This window comes from Antechinus flavipes, chromosome 4 (assembly GCF_016432865.1).
Source record: "Antechinus flavipes isolate AdamAnt ecotype Samford, QLD, Australia chromosome 4, AdamAnt_v2, whole genome shotgun sequence".
In the NCBI taxonomy this organism is placed as follows: Eukaryota; Metazoa; Chordata; class Mammalia; order Dasyuromorphia; family Dasyuridae; genus Antechinus; species Antechinus flavipes.
Window position 1 is genome coordinate 128,365,597 of NC_067401.1, and position 15,082 is coordinate 128,380,678.

At 36.8% G+C, this 15,082-nt stretch overlaps 1 protein-coding gene across 1 annotated transcript in view; it reads left to right on the forward strand.

Moving 5' to 3' along the window:
* The window catches only part of LOC127560038 (CMRF35-like molecule 8), a 19,531-nt gene extending 5,270 nt beyond the window's left edge, over positions 1-14,261 (forward strand). The window contains exons 2-7 of the mRNA XM_051994266.1: positions 3,744-4,043; positions 5,545-5,665; positions 7,573-7,679; positions 9,519-9,556; positions 10,266-10,367; positions 13,546-14,261. Coding sequence (XP_051850226.1) covers positions 3,744-4,043; positions 5,545-5,665; positions 7,573-7,679; positions 9,519-9,556; positions 10,266-10,367; positions 13,546-13,674 — 797 coding nt within the window. The 3' untranslated portion in view covers positions 13,675-14,261. The remainder of the gene's footprint in view (positions 1-3,743; positions 4,044-5,544; positions 5,666-7,572; positions 7,680-9,518; positions 9,557-10,265; positions 10,368-13,545) is intronic.
* Positions 14,262-15,082: the final 821 nt, after the last annotated feature.

Here is a 15,082-nt window from a genome sequence, read left to right on the forward strand (position 1 = left end):
TACTATTTGAATAAATCACAGCAATAGCAGGGTTGGTAAAATTCAAATCTCTTCCTTCTCCTTTCCCACCCACTCCTACTTCCACTTCTACCGCCACCATTACCACACACACACACACAAAGAAAAAGACAGAGACAGAGAAAGAGAGACAGAAAGACTGAGAGACAGAGACAGACAGAGACAGAGAGAGATAAAGAGAGGGCATTACTTTAGTCCTTTAATTATAGGGCAGTCTTCTATCACCAATATTCTTCCTTTTTCAAGATGCATGGTGTAGAGGCAGTCTTCCCCAGGAAACTGATACATCAGTATTCAAACTCGGAAACTTTGAATCTTGAGATTATCCATTTGGTAGCTCCCAAATCTAGTACCACCTAGGAAATCTCCCTTTTCTTGTTCAAAGTTTAGATTTGAGGATCACATTGCCAAGAGAGCTCAGACTTTTTCATTATTCACAGTAGAGGTTAGGTGTTCAAAAATAATATCCATGAACTTCTTTCTTAAATATAAACAGAATTACCTCTACCATTTATTAATCAGCTAGAGAACATAATTTGTTGAAAGCAATCTGAAATATCATAGTAAGAAAAGTTCTATGTGTCTTAGCTGCAAGTCAATATTAGCTGTTCTTGAGAGAAGAGAAGAAACAGAAAGAATGGAAGAAAGAAAACAAGCATGTTAAATATAGTTATATTTTATTTTAACATTATTTTTATAAAATTTCAAATTCCAAATTCTCTTGCTTGATCTAGTCCCCACCCTCTCTTTGAGAAGACACATAATATAATAATAATTATACATGTGAAGTGGTATAAAATATATTTTCCTATTAGCCTTATTGTAAAAAAGAATAAAAAAACATTAAGTGAAAAAATATGCTTCAATGCACACTCAGAGTTCGTAAGTCCTATCATGTTGTTTACCTTCTCAATAAATAGATGGGGAAGGGAAAGAATTTGAAACTCAAAAAAAAAAAGTTATAAATAAATAAATAAATTTTAAATTTGATCAAACAATAATTCATCAGTGCTCTCTCTCTGGTTGTAAATAATATTTTTCATCTGAGTCATTTGGAATTGTCTTGGATCATTTTATTGACCAAAAGTTGACCATTTAACAATAAATCATCATTACAATATTATTGTTACTATGTACAAATGTTCTCCTAGTTATACTCACTTCACTTTGCATCAGTTGATATAAGTTTTCTCAGATTTTCTGAAACCACCCCCTCATTCTTTATAGCACAATAGCATTCCATCATCATTATATAATACAACTTGTCTAGTCATTCCACAATTTATAGGCATCCCTTCAACTTCTAATTCTTTGCCCACCACAAAAATTACTGGCATAAATATTTGAGGAATTATGCCCTTTCCCTTTTTCTTTCATCTCTTTGGGATACAGACCTAGCAGTGGTATTACTGAATCAAAAGTAATGCATAATTTTATAGTTCATAGGACATAGATCCAAACTGTTCTCCCAAGTGATTAGACTAGTGAGCAACTGTAAGAGCCAAGTACACTTGAAACAAGAAAACTTGAAACAAGGTGTTAACTCAGTGGAATTGCCGAGATAATGCTAGAGTAATTCTAGTTCACATATATCTAGTATATAATGATATAATCACTCTGGCATATACTCAGTATAATGAAATGATGTAATTGTAATAGGATATATAAGAACTGGGGACAGGCAGTCAGGAGGAAGTCAGATTCAAACTGTTGGGGGAGACTGGTTCAGACTGCTGAAGGAGACTGGTTTAAGACTGAGACTGGGTCAGACTATGACAGAAAGCTAGCCCAAACATTATAAGCAGCTCTACCAATAATGCATAACTGTACCCATTTTTCCACATCCCCTCCAGGATTTGTCATTTTCTTTTTCTGTTCTGTTAACCAATCTGATAAATGTGAGATGCTATTTCAGAATTGTTTTAATTTGCATATGTAAAATAGTAATTTAGAGCATTTTATTTAACTATTGATACCTTATATTTCTTCTGAAAATTGACTGTTGATATCCTTTGATCATTTATAAATCAGTGAATCACTCATATTCTCAGTTCTCTCCATATTTGAGGAAATGAGGCTTTTTTCAAAGAATTACTTCAATTTACCCCCATTTTCTTTTTTTTTTCTTTTCTTATTTTGTCTGTATTGGTTTCGTTCAAAACCTTTTAAATTCATGTAGTCAAGATTATTCATTATACCTCCCATAGTTCTTTCTATCTTTTTGTTCATAAATGCTTCCTTTAGCCATAGATTTTACAGACAAATTTTTCCATGCTTCCATAATTTGCTTATAATATTACTCTCTAAATCTAAATCATATACTAATTTTTTTTGATATACAATTTGAGATGCTGGTCTATGACAAATTTCTGCCAAACTTCTTTCCAAGAAAACGAACACTGATTAAGTATCTGCTATGTGCCAGACACTATGCTAAGCATTTTCTCTTTAGATCTTCACAACAATCTTGAAGAGTACGTGCTATCATGATCTCCATTTACAGCTGAGGAAAATGAGGTAATCAGAGACCAAGAGACTTGGTCAGGATTGCACAGCAAATATCTAAGGTCAGGTTTGAATTCAGGTCTTCTTGACTCCAGATCCATTATTCTATCTATTGCATCACATAACCATCTCAATAGAGTAACAGACCAATTGAATTACACCACAATGATTACTGTGCCCAGAAGTCATCATGAAACCATAATCAACTGAGATTAACTGCCAAGCAGTCACTAAGAGTCAACATCAGTAATCACTATGAGATAATGGAAATTGGAAGCATGGAGATAATCCAACCAATGGGGATCAAGCCAACCACAGTAGTTAAATGACATCACTTTGCATCTTTGGTCTTACAGGGTGGAGGGTTTGAATTGCCCCTCCGTGTGGATATCCTTACATTGGTGTTCTAAGTATGCAACCTTCATATTTGATCCCTAGTTGTGACCATTCTCTATAATGATAGTGTGCATTTATGGGACAATATGCTCTAGCTTCATAATGGGAAGGAGAGCAAATGGAGATGTTTTATTATAACTTTTCTTACTATGTTAGTTCATTAAGAGCCTTTGCTTTGAACAGATTACTCTCTAGTTAATTAGAGAAAAAATGGTTTTGAGTAGTGTGCAGAATGACCTTTATCAAAAATATTTTTGAACATTCCATGTGGTAAAGAGGGGTGCCCCAGGTACAACAGATATTGGGGCCAAAAGTACTCTATTGAAAACATTTTCTTTTATAGATAAGGAAACTAAATGGCGGGGGGGAGTAAATAGTGACTCTACAAAGTCAAAGTGGCACAATTAAGACTAGAACCCAGATTTCTTGTTTTTTAGTCTTATGTTCTATCCAATTTATCATCTTATCTCCTAGCTCCCTAAAGACAGCTTCCAATATGAAGTCACAAAGTATAGTCACTGCATTGTAGTGTCTAACACCTCTCCTGGAGGGAGTTCTGAAGGAACTTTTGCTTTCTCTTGGGAAAGAAAAAAGAAACAAGAACAGAAACTCTAACCTTCAGCTCCCAGACCTTGACAAGATTATCTGGTCCTGTCTCTGAATCTGATAACAATGTCCAGTGTATCCCTGACTTCTGCTTCATGCTGATATCTTAGGTTGATGATTTCTGATGAAGCTTTTAAGGGGAAACAAACTTATGAAATACCATCCACTTTGTTTTAAACCTTGTACATGATATGACAATTTGGGTTTGTGTTTTCCAGATTGTTTATCTCTGTCTGGCCCCAGTGAGGTGACTGGCATTGTAGGAAAATCCTTGATGGTGCAGTGTTCCTATGAAGAACAATACAAGACTAAACATAAATACTGGTGCAAAAGCTCATTTTATTTCCTCTGTAATAATAATCAAGAATCAAGAGTTTTCATCAGAGACAATCGTGAAAATCTGACATTCACAATCACTATTAAAAACATCACTGAAGCTGATGCAGGAGAATATTATTGTGCGATTGACAAACCGTTATTGGATTCCACGTTCTCAGTTACTATAATTGTTTCTCCAGGTAAGAGAAATACTTCTCCCAGTATCCAGGGCTTATGGAAGCAAGAGTTATCCCCCATATCCTACCCCTACAATTATAATAGTAAAATCAGTCCATAATTAATTGATGGATTTCATCATAATGAATGTGAGTGCTTGGGTATAGATTTGTGCCTGTTTAATGTAAGTTGGGTATGAGTCCCAAAGTTCCCAAGGTCATTATCAATGAGATCCATATCTTCAGTGTATTCGCTACATTGGAATGACTAAGTCCTCTAGTTTCATTCTCTATTCCCTCATAGACATGAACTGAGTTAGGAAATTAACCCACAAGTGGCCTGTGGATCCCCTGGAACTGAATGAGAACCCACATCCATCCCAAAAGCCTGATGATCCCCTTGGCCAGGGAGAAGGGGGAAGGGAATGTGATCTCTACTGTGGCCTGTAGCCTAATTATAACTAAGAATTAAGGACTGTTTCCTAACTCCAGCTCTTGTCCTGGTTTTTTATCTCCAAGAAATCCCAAACCAAACCCCAACCTCTCTGCAAACCCCAGGATCTAGCCACCTCCTGTACAAGGTGTTAAATCTTCTATTCTTGTAACTGTACACAATTCTGACATCTCCTTAGAGCTTTATCATTTTCAGGGTCTCCCCAAGTGTTATTTAATGCAGTACTTAGTTGTATAAGTATCATTATCCCCATTTACAAGTGAGGAAGCTGAGTTTTAATGCGGTTAAGTTTCTTGCTCTAGATCATCACCACAGCTAATAAGCATCAGAAGCAAGATTCAAACTCAGGATTCCTACTGCTCTTTCCAATGGTCACATTGGATCATATTGTAATGAAGTAACAAAGGGAAAGATTATTGAGACTTCTTTAAAAGCCTATGTCACTGGCCATTGCACCATGAGTGATACCTGCCAGACAGAGAGATCATTCCAACCACCTTCAAGGCTTCTCTGAAAACACTGTATTGACTTCTTCCCTACCATAACTTCCAGCTTCTCCCCCCTAAGTAACCCATCATTCAAGTGAGGGCTCTCTGTATAAGCCCTTTAATCTTCAACCCATCAGGCAAAGATTTAAAAATACAAGGATATAGAACATTAAGATTTATCTAAGTGGTCTTTTACTTGTATCTAGCCAGCAGTTCTTAATCTTTTTTGTGTCCTGGAACTCTTTGGCTGTCTGATAAAGACTGTGGGTCCCTTCTTAGTAATGTTTTTAAATGTATAAAATAAAATTCACAGGATTATATCATTTTAAATATAGCTATCAAAATAATTCTTTAGAATTAAGTCATAGAACCCTGATTAAGAACCATGATCTAGACATATTTATTTGTGGGGCTTGGCAAATGAGTGTCCCTCCTGCTCCAGCAGGTCTCATCCCCCACAGTCATTTGTCTGGTTGTTATCATGAATCACAAACGCTATATAAAATGGAAATATAAAAGTCTTCTCATAATAAAAGACAAAGGGATAAAGTCTTGGATTTGATTTGAATTTTCCTTTTTCTAGAATCTACGGTGGTCCCAAATAGATATTCAACCACATCACCAACAAACAAAATAACGAGCAAAAATGAAATAGGTGGAGAGAAGACTTCAAAAGAGATTAATGACATTATGCAACTCCCAAGGTAAGAATAAATTCATTATCTCTCCCCCAAATCATCCACTCTTCTGAATTCCCCTATTATTATTAAAGACACTCTCCTCTCAGTCCCCTAGGTTTGCAAACTTGACATCTATCTTACTTGACTCTTTATTCTCTTACACCACACATATAAGCAATTGTCAAATCTTGTCATTTCTGCCTCCACAAAATTTCTTGCATACTTTCCCTTCTCTTCATTCACACAGCCTTGTTGGACTTTAGCACCTCTCACCTGGACTACTATAATAGTCTTCTAGTTGCTCTTTGTCTAATTAGATTCCTGGATTCCCTCTCCAATTCATCCTCCCAAAAATGCCAAGGTATTTTTTCCTATAATGTAGTTTTGATCATGTCATTTCCTTGCTCAGGTAGCTAGCATGGCTCCATATTACCTTGAGAATCAAGTATTAAGTGTTCAGTTTGGCACCTGGACCTTGTGATGTCTTTCCAATGTCTTCATATTTTATCCCTTCACACTCAATGTTGCAGAGATGCAAGTCCACTTTCAATTACTTGAACATAATACTCTATATCCCTTCTTTGTACCTAAGCATTGGCTTCCCCCATTTTTGAAGTATTCTACCTTCTCACCTCTGCCTCTGGACATCCCTTGGATTTTTCCAAGATTTAGTTCAAATAGTCCCTTCTATAAGAGCTTTCTCATGGTTCCCTCTTCTCCCATTACTCCCATTACCTTCCTTTTACTCTGTATCTTATTTACCCAGTTCTGAACATAAATGTACCCTCCACATTGGGACATGTAGTGGAGAGATTGTTGAACTGAGGCCTAAGAGAACAGGCTTTCACCCAAGCTTTGCCACTGTATAGCTATGTGATCTAAGAATCTAAGGCTTGGTTTATTTTTTCTTCAAATTGAGTAAATTTAAATTAAAGTCCAAGTAAGAGGTCTTTAAGATCCCTTCTACCTCTGACATTTTATGGTTTTGTGCCTCAATCAATCAATCAATCAATGAGAATTGTTAAGTACTTACACCAGACATTGTGCTAAAGGCTAAAAATACAAAGACAAAAATATTTTTTAAAAAGTAGTCATTCAAAGAGACCTAACTGAGTTTCAATTGATAAATGACGGACAAAAGCAGCTACACCCAAAGAAAGAACACTGGGAAACGAATGTGAACTATCTGCATTTTTGTTTTTCTTCCCGGGTTATTTATACCTTCTGAATCCAATTCTCCCTATGCAACAAGAGAACTGTTCGGTTCTGCAAACATATATTGTATCTAGGATATACTGCAATATATCCAACATATAAAGGACTGCTTGCTATCTAGGGGAGGGGGTGGAGGGAGGGAGGGGGAAAAAATTGGAACAGAAACGAGTGCAAAGGATAATGTTGTAAAAAAAAAAATTACCCTGGCATGGATTCTGTCAATATAAAGTAATTATTAAATAAAAATTTAAAATAAAATAAAATAAAATAAAAAAGTAGTCATTGTTCTTCAGGTGTTTACACTTAAATGCAGGACACAGCATGTAAATAATTGGGTAAATAAGATACAGAGTAAAAGGAAGGTAATGGGAGTAATGGGAGAAGAGGGAACCATGAGAAAGCTCTTATAGAAGGGACTATTTGAACTAAATCTTGGAAAAATCCAAGGGATGTCCAGAGGCAGAGGTGAGAAGGTAGAATACTTCAAAAATGGGGGAAGCCAATGCTTAGGTATAAAGAAGGGATATAGAGTATTGTGTTCAAGTAATTGAAAGTGGACTTGCATCATTCTCTAAGTGTTGATCATCAGTCCATCTTTGGCAGGTCAATTTTCCAACTGCAGATAGGACATGGCATGTGTATCTCAACATGAAAGTAGGAAGGATAAAGAAAGGGATTAGATCATCAACTATTTTGGATTTTCTTTCTTTCTGCAGATCTGGTGTTTTTGACAAGGCTGGAGTACTGCTCTTGATCCTGAGTCTTTTAATTATTTTATTGGTGGGAGCTTTGTGTTTGACTTGGAAAATGAGACAGAAGAAAGGTTTGTGTATCACCCTAAAACATGTATTTTTTTCCTAGTTTTGTTAATTTTTTCAATTAACTAGTATTTTTGTTTCTTAGTTCCTCCCCCTCATCCATTAGAAAAAAAAATTTTAATAAATATGTATAGTCAAACATAAAAAAACTGTTCCTATTGCTTATGTCCAGAAATGTGTGTCAATTAGTTACATTACCTTGCTGTCATGAGGTAGCATTCTTTATTACCAGTATTCTAAAATCATAATTGGTTAAAATCTTAAACCTAAAGATCAATTAATACAAATCTACCTAGTTCACACAAAATATCCCCTCTATCATTTCTCATTGATCAATAGTATTCCATTACATTCATATACCATAATTAATTCATTCAATACTCAATTATTTGGCTTAGATTCTGGTTTCTAGTTCGTCTCCACAAAACAAGGTGATATAAATATTTTTCTATGCATATGATCTTTTCCTCCTTCTTTGGTAGCTTTGCTTTACAGGACAAGTAATGCTATCATTAGGTCAAAGCTCCTGCCGTTTTATAACTTTTTTCAAATTGCTTTCTAGATCTAGTTTATCTTTCCCTCTCTGTTCCAACAGGACTTTCTCTCTCTCCTCCTTCTTTCCTTAGGATGTATATCCTAGTAAACTACCTAAGCTCATCTGGGCTTCTCTGTATATTAATGGCTCAGGGTAAGGTGGAAGCTTTAACCATAGCCCCTCTCCACTTCTTAGGCTCTCCAAAAAGAAAAACTCGAAACAAAAGCCATGGGGAGTTAGAACAGGAGTACTTATATTCAGAGAAGTATAGAAATAGATCTTCACTACTCTTCACATGGGTAATTTCCTGTCTGCTCTTACTTTCAAATACAGCAGCATTGTTCACATGTTCCAGTTACCCACTGTGTATTTTTGGCCTTTGGGGAAGATAGTAGTCCGTTTTCAGTAATCTGGTTCTCAGATTAAAGAAGAATTATTTCTTTATTTGATAGCTAGACTATCATTTTTCTACAACTTCACTATTAATATATTACATAGAGATATTTCTACTTTATTTTAGGGCACTGAATAGCCTGGACACTTTTCTCTAAAGCCCCAATGGTCTCATTTCTCCTTGTTTTGAAAAATCAGATCTCAGTAAAGCTGCTCATGTAAAAATTAAATTAGGAATCCATCTCTTCCAGGAAGCCTGACTAGACACCCTGCCCAGGTCTAGTCAGTCCAAACAATTCAGTAAATCCCACCCTCAACCCAAGACCAGCTCATTCTGCTCAGTGGTAGGAGTGGAGAGTGGGTTATAGGGCATAAGCTTGACTAGAAATATGAGGAATCAAGTAGGGTCCTCTATGATCTTTAATCAGATCTTTGTTTTTAACATGAACAGTGGCTAAGAGTCAGGTTTTCAAAGAAGGAAAAGAATATAGTATGCATTGCTCAGGCCCTGAAGTTAAGACCCAGGAGACACCCCCAAGTGAAACATTGCAAAATTTTGGATGGAAAACAAAACAAGAAATGGTCATGTTTCTTCAAGGGTAAATTTCCCTTGTTTTTTTTTTCCCCCACTCAGTCCTGCTTCCCCTTTTAGATAATGTCTCTGCTTCTAAACTCATCTTTATTCTGTGGGCCAGGCTAATTGACTCTGAACAAGATTGTGCTCTCTTGGGCTTTAAAATCTTTAATATTGGTCCTGAGGAGAATAGAATTGTTACATAAAAAAGACACTGAATGTTCTCTCTTTCTCCTCCAACATCCATCATCCTAACTCAGCTTATGCATCTTCCACGCTAACTATTCTCTGTGGTCTTGGAAATGACTCTATGACTCCTAATCATTCTTTTTCCTTTTTTAGCTCGTGAGAAATCCAAAGTGTTCCTGGACTCTGGTCAGGTAAGAGAAGCAATAGTCTGAGGGAAATTGAGATTCTCCCCACCACCACCACCACCCCCCGTCCCCCCCATCCCTTCACCCCCTCCACCACCACCCCACTCCATTCCCTGATGAGCATAGAAGTAAAGAATGCAGTTATTTAATGTCCCATGGCACAATGGAATCTTCCTTTATTTTGATCCATTCTTGTAGAGAGGTGATATGGTATGGGAGTTAGGGGGCTGGCCTCAGTCAAGAGTACTTGACTTATACTGGCTGGGTGCTCTTAGGCAAGCTAACCTTTCAGGGCCCTGAGCATCTCTAAGACACTGTGTTTACACAATAAAGAAAGATCATTATATTAAAGCAATCATAGCCCTAGTCTCTATCCCAGTGTGTAACAAAGGTGTGGCAATAATTTACAATTCAAAACTGAAGGCATTGTGCTCAGGGGCTCAAGTTATCACCTTTCTCTAAGAGCATTGCAGATAAAGTATAACAATTTAACTAGGCTTTTTCCTGGTCAGAAAACTGGAATGAATTTAGAGGCAGGATATAAAGGCTTTGGGAAGATGTATAGGACATTCAGAGGAAGAGTCAGCAGGCAGAGAGAACTGGATCAGCCAGGAAGGGAGATAGATAATCCTCAGTGAGAATCCTGGATATGGTTAGTTATTGACATGGTTCTGTCCAATGTGCTGACATGTCCCTGTGTATTGTTCCCATGCAGCCCATTAATGAACTTTGTTACAAGAATCTGAAGCTGCAGGAGAGACCCTCAAATCAGGATCCACTTATCCAAAGCAACCCAGATATAGAACACAGCACTGTGGTAAGTACTGAAGTCTTCCTCTCTGTACATACATCCCCAGTCCTCCTTACAATGCCTCCCATTCCCATACTAAGGAATTTAAAGGTATATTGGGAAAGGCAATATCCACAAAACCTGAGTATGTTTGATGTCATAGAATGGAGTCAACAGCTTTTGGTATGGCCAACACAGGATGGGGAAAAAACATAAAATTTATGGATTTCTGCCACACACATAGTCCCTTAATGGGTTTGATATCTGTGTTTTGAGAACACTGACTGGGATTTTGGATTGTTATAGTATCAGTGAGAAAAGGTGGGAGTAGCTCAGAAATACAGTCCTGCCCATGGGTTAAAAATGTCAATACTTGGTCCTAATCAGGGATTGTCAATGTTTCTATGTTTTGGGGCTTTTTTGGTTGTTAAGTTTTTGTCTTTTTTTTTTTTAATCTAGATTCACTTTGATCTCTGACTTTTTATTCAAGTTCAGCTTAAGGTCTATCAAAACAGTGTAAATTTTAGAGAGAAATAAAGACATTTTTTAAATACCCTGATTCATGGGTAAAAATTTTAGGAAGATGAAACCTCTGGGAGTTCATGATATCATTTATCATGTCATCAAGGGGCAAGATTTAGAGAATAATACTGCACATTGGTCTTCCCTGTGCTAGAAAAATATGAACAGCAGCACTCCTAGAATGACTTACATCCAGAACAGAATTCCCTAATAGCATTATTTCTGCATCAGGAAAAAAATAAAATTATTCCAATGTCAAGAATTCTTGCACTAGAGGGATGATCTTCTATCACTTCTGTATTCCTAGTTTGGCAAGAACAATAATGGCATTCCCGGTCCCCAGATGGGGACATTCTTCCAGGTAGTATTAAAGTTATCATGGAAGTGATCTTTCAATTCCAAATTGGCTCTACCCAATGCCATTGACACTGATTGGCAGTCTAGCTATACTTCTGTATGTAACTCAATCGATCAATAAAAATTTAATTAAGGATCTTTCATGTGCCAAGCATTGTGCTAAATACTGGGGATATAAAAAAAGAGTTAAAAAACAATCTCTGCCTTCAAAGAGCTCACAATAATATAAGGAAAACATTAACAGAATTATAATTAATTAGCAAAAGGAAGGTGTTAAAATAAACAGAAGGACAGTACTCGAATTAAGATGGTATTAGAAAAGGCTTCTGATACAATGTGAGACTTTAGATAAGACTTAAAGAGATCCAGAGAAGCTAGTAGATAGGATAAGGAAGGATGGCATAGCAGGTATGAAGGACAATCCAGAGTGAGAAATGGAGTGCTGTGTTTGTGGAACAGTGAGAAGGCCAGTGTTTCTGGATCAGAAACAGGGAGCAAAGTGCAAGCAGGTAGGGAGGGACTAGGTTATGAAGAGCTTTGATAACCATACAGAGGATTTTATATTTTATTCTGGAAGTGATAGAGAGGTGATATGAAGTAGGGAAATGAAATGGGCAATGTATACTTTAGGAAAAATTATTTTGGTGGCCAAATGGAGGATGGATTGGAGTGAGGGAGTGGGGAAGCAGGGTTGGGGGATTGGCTGGCAGACCCACCAGCAAGTTTATGTAATAGGCCAAGCATGAAGTGATGAAGTCTTTGATTGGCTATATCAGAGGAGAAAAAGGACCACATTTAAGAGGTATTGCACATTAAGAGACATTGCAAAAGTTAAATTGATAGGTCTTGACCACAGATAGTGAGTAGCTAAGGATGACAACTGGATCACAAGCCTAGGTAACTGGGATGATCATGGTGGTATACTCACAGTAATAGGTAAGCTTGGAAGGACATGTCGAGTTTAATATGATTTCTACTAGACATTCAATTCAAAAGGAAGTTGAAGAGTTTGAGACTGGAGATCAACAGAGAGGTTAGGGAAGAATATTTAGATTTGAGAAAAATCAGCATTTTTCGGCTAATAAATTACATGGTTTCTGATGAGATCACCCAGTGAAATAGTATACAAAGAGAGAAAAGAGGCCCTGTGGAAAACCTACAGTTAGTGGTTTTGACCTGGATAAGCATCCAGTTATGGAGAAAATGCTCCCAAATCCACTAGACTAATCTGACCTTATTGCTTCTCTACATGATATTCCTTCCAAAGGGAAGTATAGGATATAGGGTATTATCCCCATGATACATCTGAGGAAACAGACATAGAAAGGTTATATGATTTGCCTCAACATCACAGTTAATCAGAGATCAAGCTTAAAACTAACCTAGGATGCCTTACTATGAGTCCAAACCTCTGCAGGAACTTCCCTCCAAACTGCCTCCCTGATAACCCAAGACAGAAACACCAAGTTAGGCTTTAGTTAATATTGTTTTAGAATTGTAGCTTGAAGTCAAATGAAGGTTGAGTCATCAGAAGAAACCCTCAATGGTTTCTAAGTGAGGGACTTTAGAATTTTTCATTTTGAGTATATTTCTAACTCTTCTAGGGCATGTAGGTTGGGGAAAGAATGTGGTGAAAATTGAAAGTAATAGGTTCCTGTGCTGGAAAAGGAAAGATATGGGAGACGGCTTTCAAAAAATACCATGGCAGAGATAATGATGAAGGATGAGAAAAGAAGAGCAGAAAGCCCAGCTGTAGGAACAGTGAAGTTTTGATTGCCAGGTTCAAGTTAGGAGCTTTGCAGAATTGCTATCCCTGAAACAGGTATTGATTCAAATAGGGATTCCTAAATTTACTTTTACTTTAATCCCTCACTAGCTATGTGTTATTGGTAAAAAGCCTTTAACCTCTCTATTGTGTGGATTTCCTCTCCTGTCTCATCTGTACTATTTGACTCTTTCCCCCCCCCCTCCAACTCATTATATCCATCCAGCAGTTGCCTTGGCCAAGGGTCTAATGACAACCAGCTAAGTTGGGTGTACATACTTTATGATCTCCCACTTACAAGTCAAGAATAGAATAGAAGGGCTAAAGAAGAGGTTATATGATAAATAAGGAGGAACAACCATATCAGCAATCTAGCTCAAAAAAAAAAAAAAAGCCAGCACTACTGGGGGAAAACTGGTAATAGATCAATGAAGTCTTATAGGTGGAAGTCTTGGATTGATCATCCCTGTTCCATAAGTACTTGAGAAACACTGCTCTAATTTTGTTCTCTTGTTCTCTCCTTTCACAAGTAATCTAAACACATTCCCTTTCTCTCTACAGATTGATGATCAAGACCAGTCTGTTACATATTCCATCTTAAATTTTCCTCCGGACAACCAAAACATAGCTCTGGAGACTCAGAAGTACCTAGAGGAGAAAACAGTGTATAGTACAATAAAGTTGACATAGGCTGCAACCAATTGGCCTCCTACACTGAAACCCAGCCCTTTGGAGAAAAACATAAATAAACTTATATCTATTTTCCACAGAGCCTTATATAGAAATTTTATATTGTAATGGTGTCTCAGAAGTAGGTATGTAGCACATACTAATATAATTAACTAAAAGATTGGCTGGTAGGAGGGTGGAAAGAGGATAATTTTCATCTGAAACCCATATAGAAAGATATATGAGAAAGAAGATCTATCTTGGCTGGGATTCGAAGATCTGGGTTCAAATTCTGTTTCTTTCTGAGTCTGAGAGAACTAATAGAAATTGAATGTGGATCAAAACACCATTTTTACCTTTTTGTTGTTGTTGCTTGTTTGTTTGGATTTTTTCTTTCTTTCTCATGTTTTTCCCTTTTGATCTGATTTTTTTGTGTGTAGCATGGTGAATATGGAAGCATATTTAAAAGAGTTGTACATGTTTAACCTATGTCAAGATTGTTTACTCTCAAGGAGGAAGAGAGAAGTTTGGAATGTGTTTTGCAGGTGTGGATGTTGAGGTCCATTTTTGTACATATTAGGAAAAATAAAATACTATAATCAAAAAAATTTTAAAGATATTTTGCATTTGATAGTAGCGTTAATTCAGTTACTCATCACAATTTCAGATTTAAAGTCCTAAACAATCCCCCCTTAAATACCCACAAGCAGTTCAAGTTTGGCAATACCCATTACTCTTCCTATACTTTGCTTATTTCTTTTGCTGTTAGACTTCTTGAAGTCAGAAAAGTTGTACTCCATTACAATGGAGTACCATTGTAATGGAGTACCACCTTCACTTTTGACTAACTGTGCCTTCCTAGACTCATCACTGGATCACTCTGAGGGTCAGGCTCCTCATCTGTAAAATGAGAATCATGAGATTCAGAGATATGAAGACATTCAGACACCATTTTCAGTCTTAGAGACTTTTGAAAAAATAATTCTGTATAAGTTTGCTTATTAACTGTAACCTGGAATTCAGTGTCAGCATTTGCATAAGAGTCTCCTTATTACAGGAGAAACCCATTATTCATACCTCTGTTCCAAGATAAGGAGATAGAGTTGGCAAAAAGTTAGGAGAGGAGAGATGCTTGATTTTTTGGCTTCAGTCTTTGAGAAGCTACACAAGGTGGTAAAAATGAAGCACACAGTAATGATTCTCTCTACAAATGAGAAGAGACTTAATGCAAATGCCAACCTTGAGCCAGAAGAGTTACCTATCCAGGGAGACTCACCATAGATTCCAAGTCAAGCCTGAACAGTATGAATCTATTTGTTGGCTTAAACAAAACAAAATATTTATATAACCTTGGTGAAATATAATCAATGATGAGTGACAAGTACGGGGGGGACAAGAAAGTTTGGAGATTAATGATTCTATGCAACTA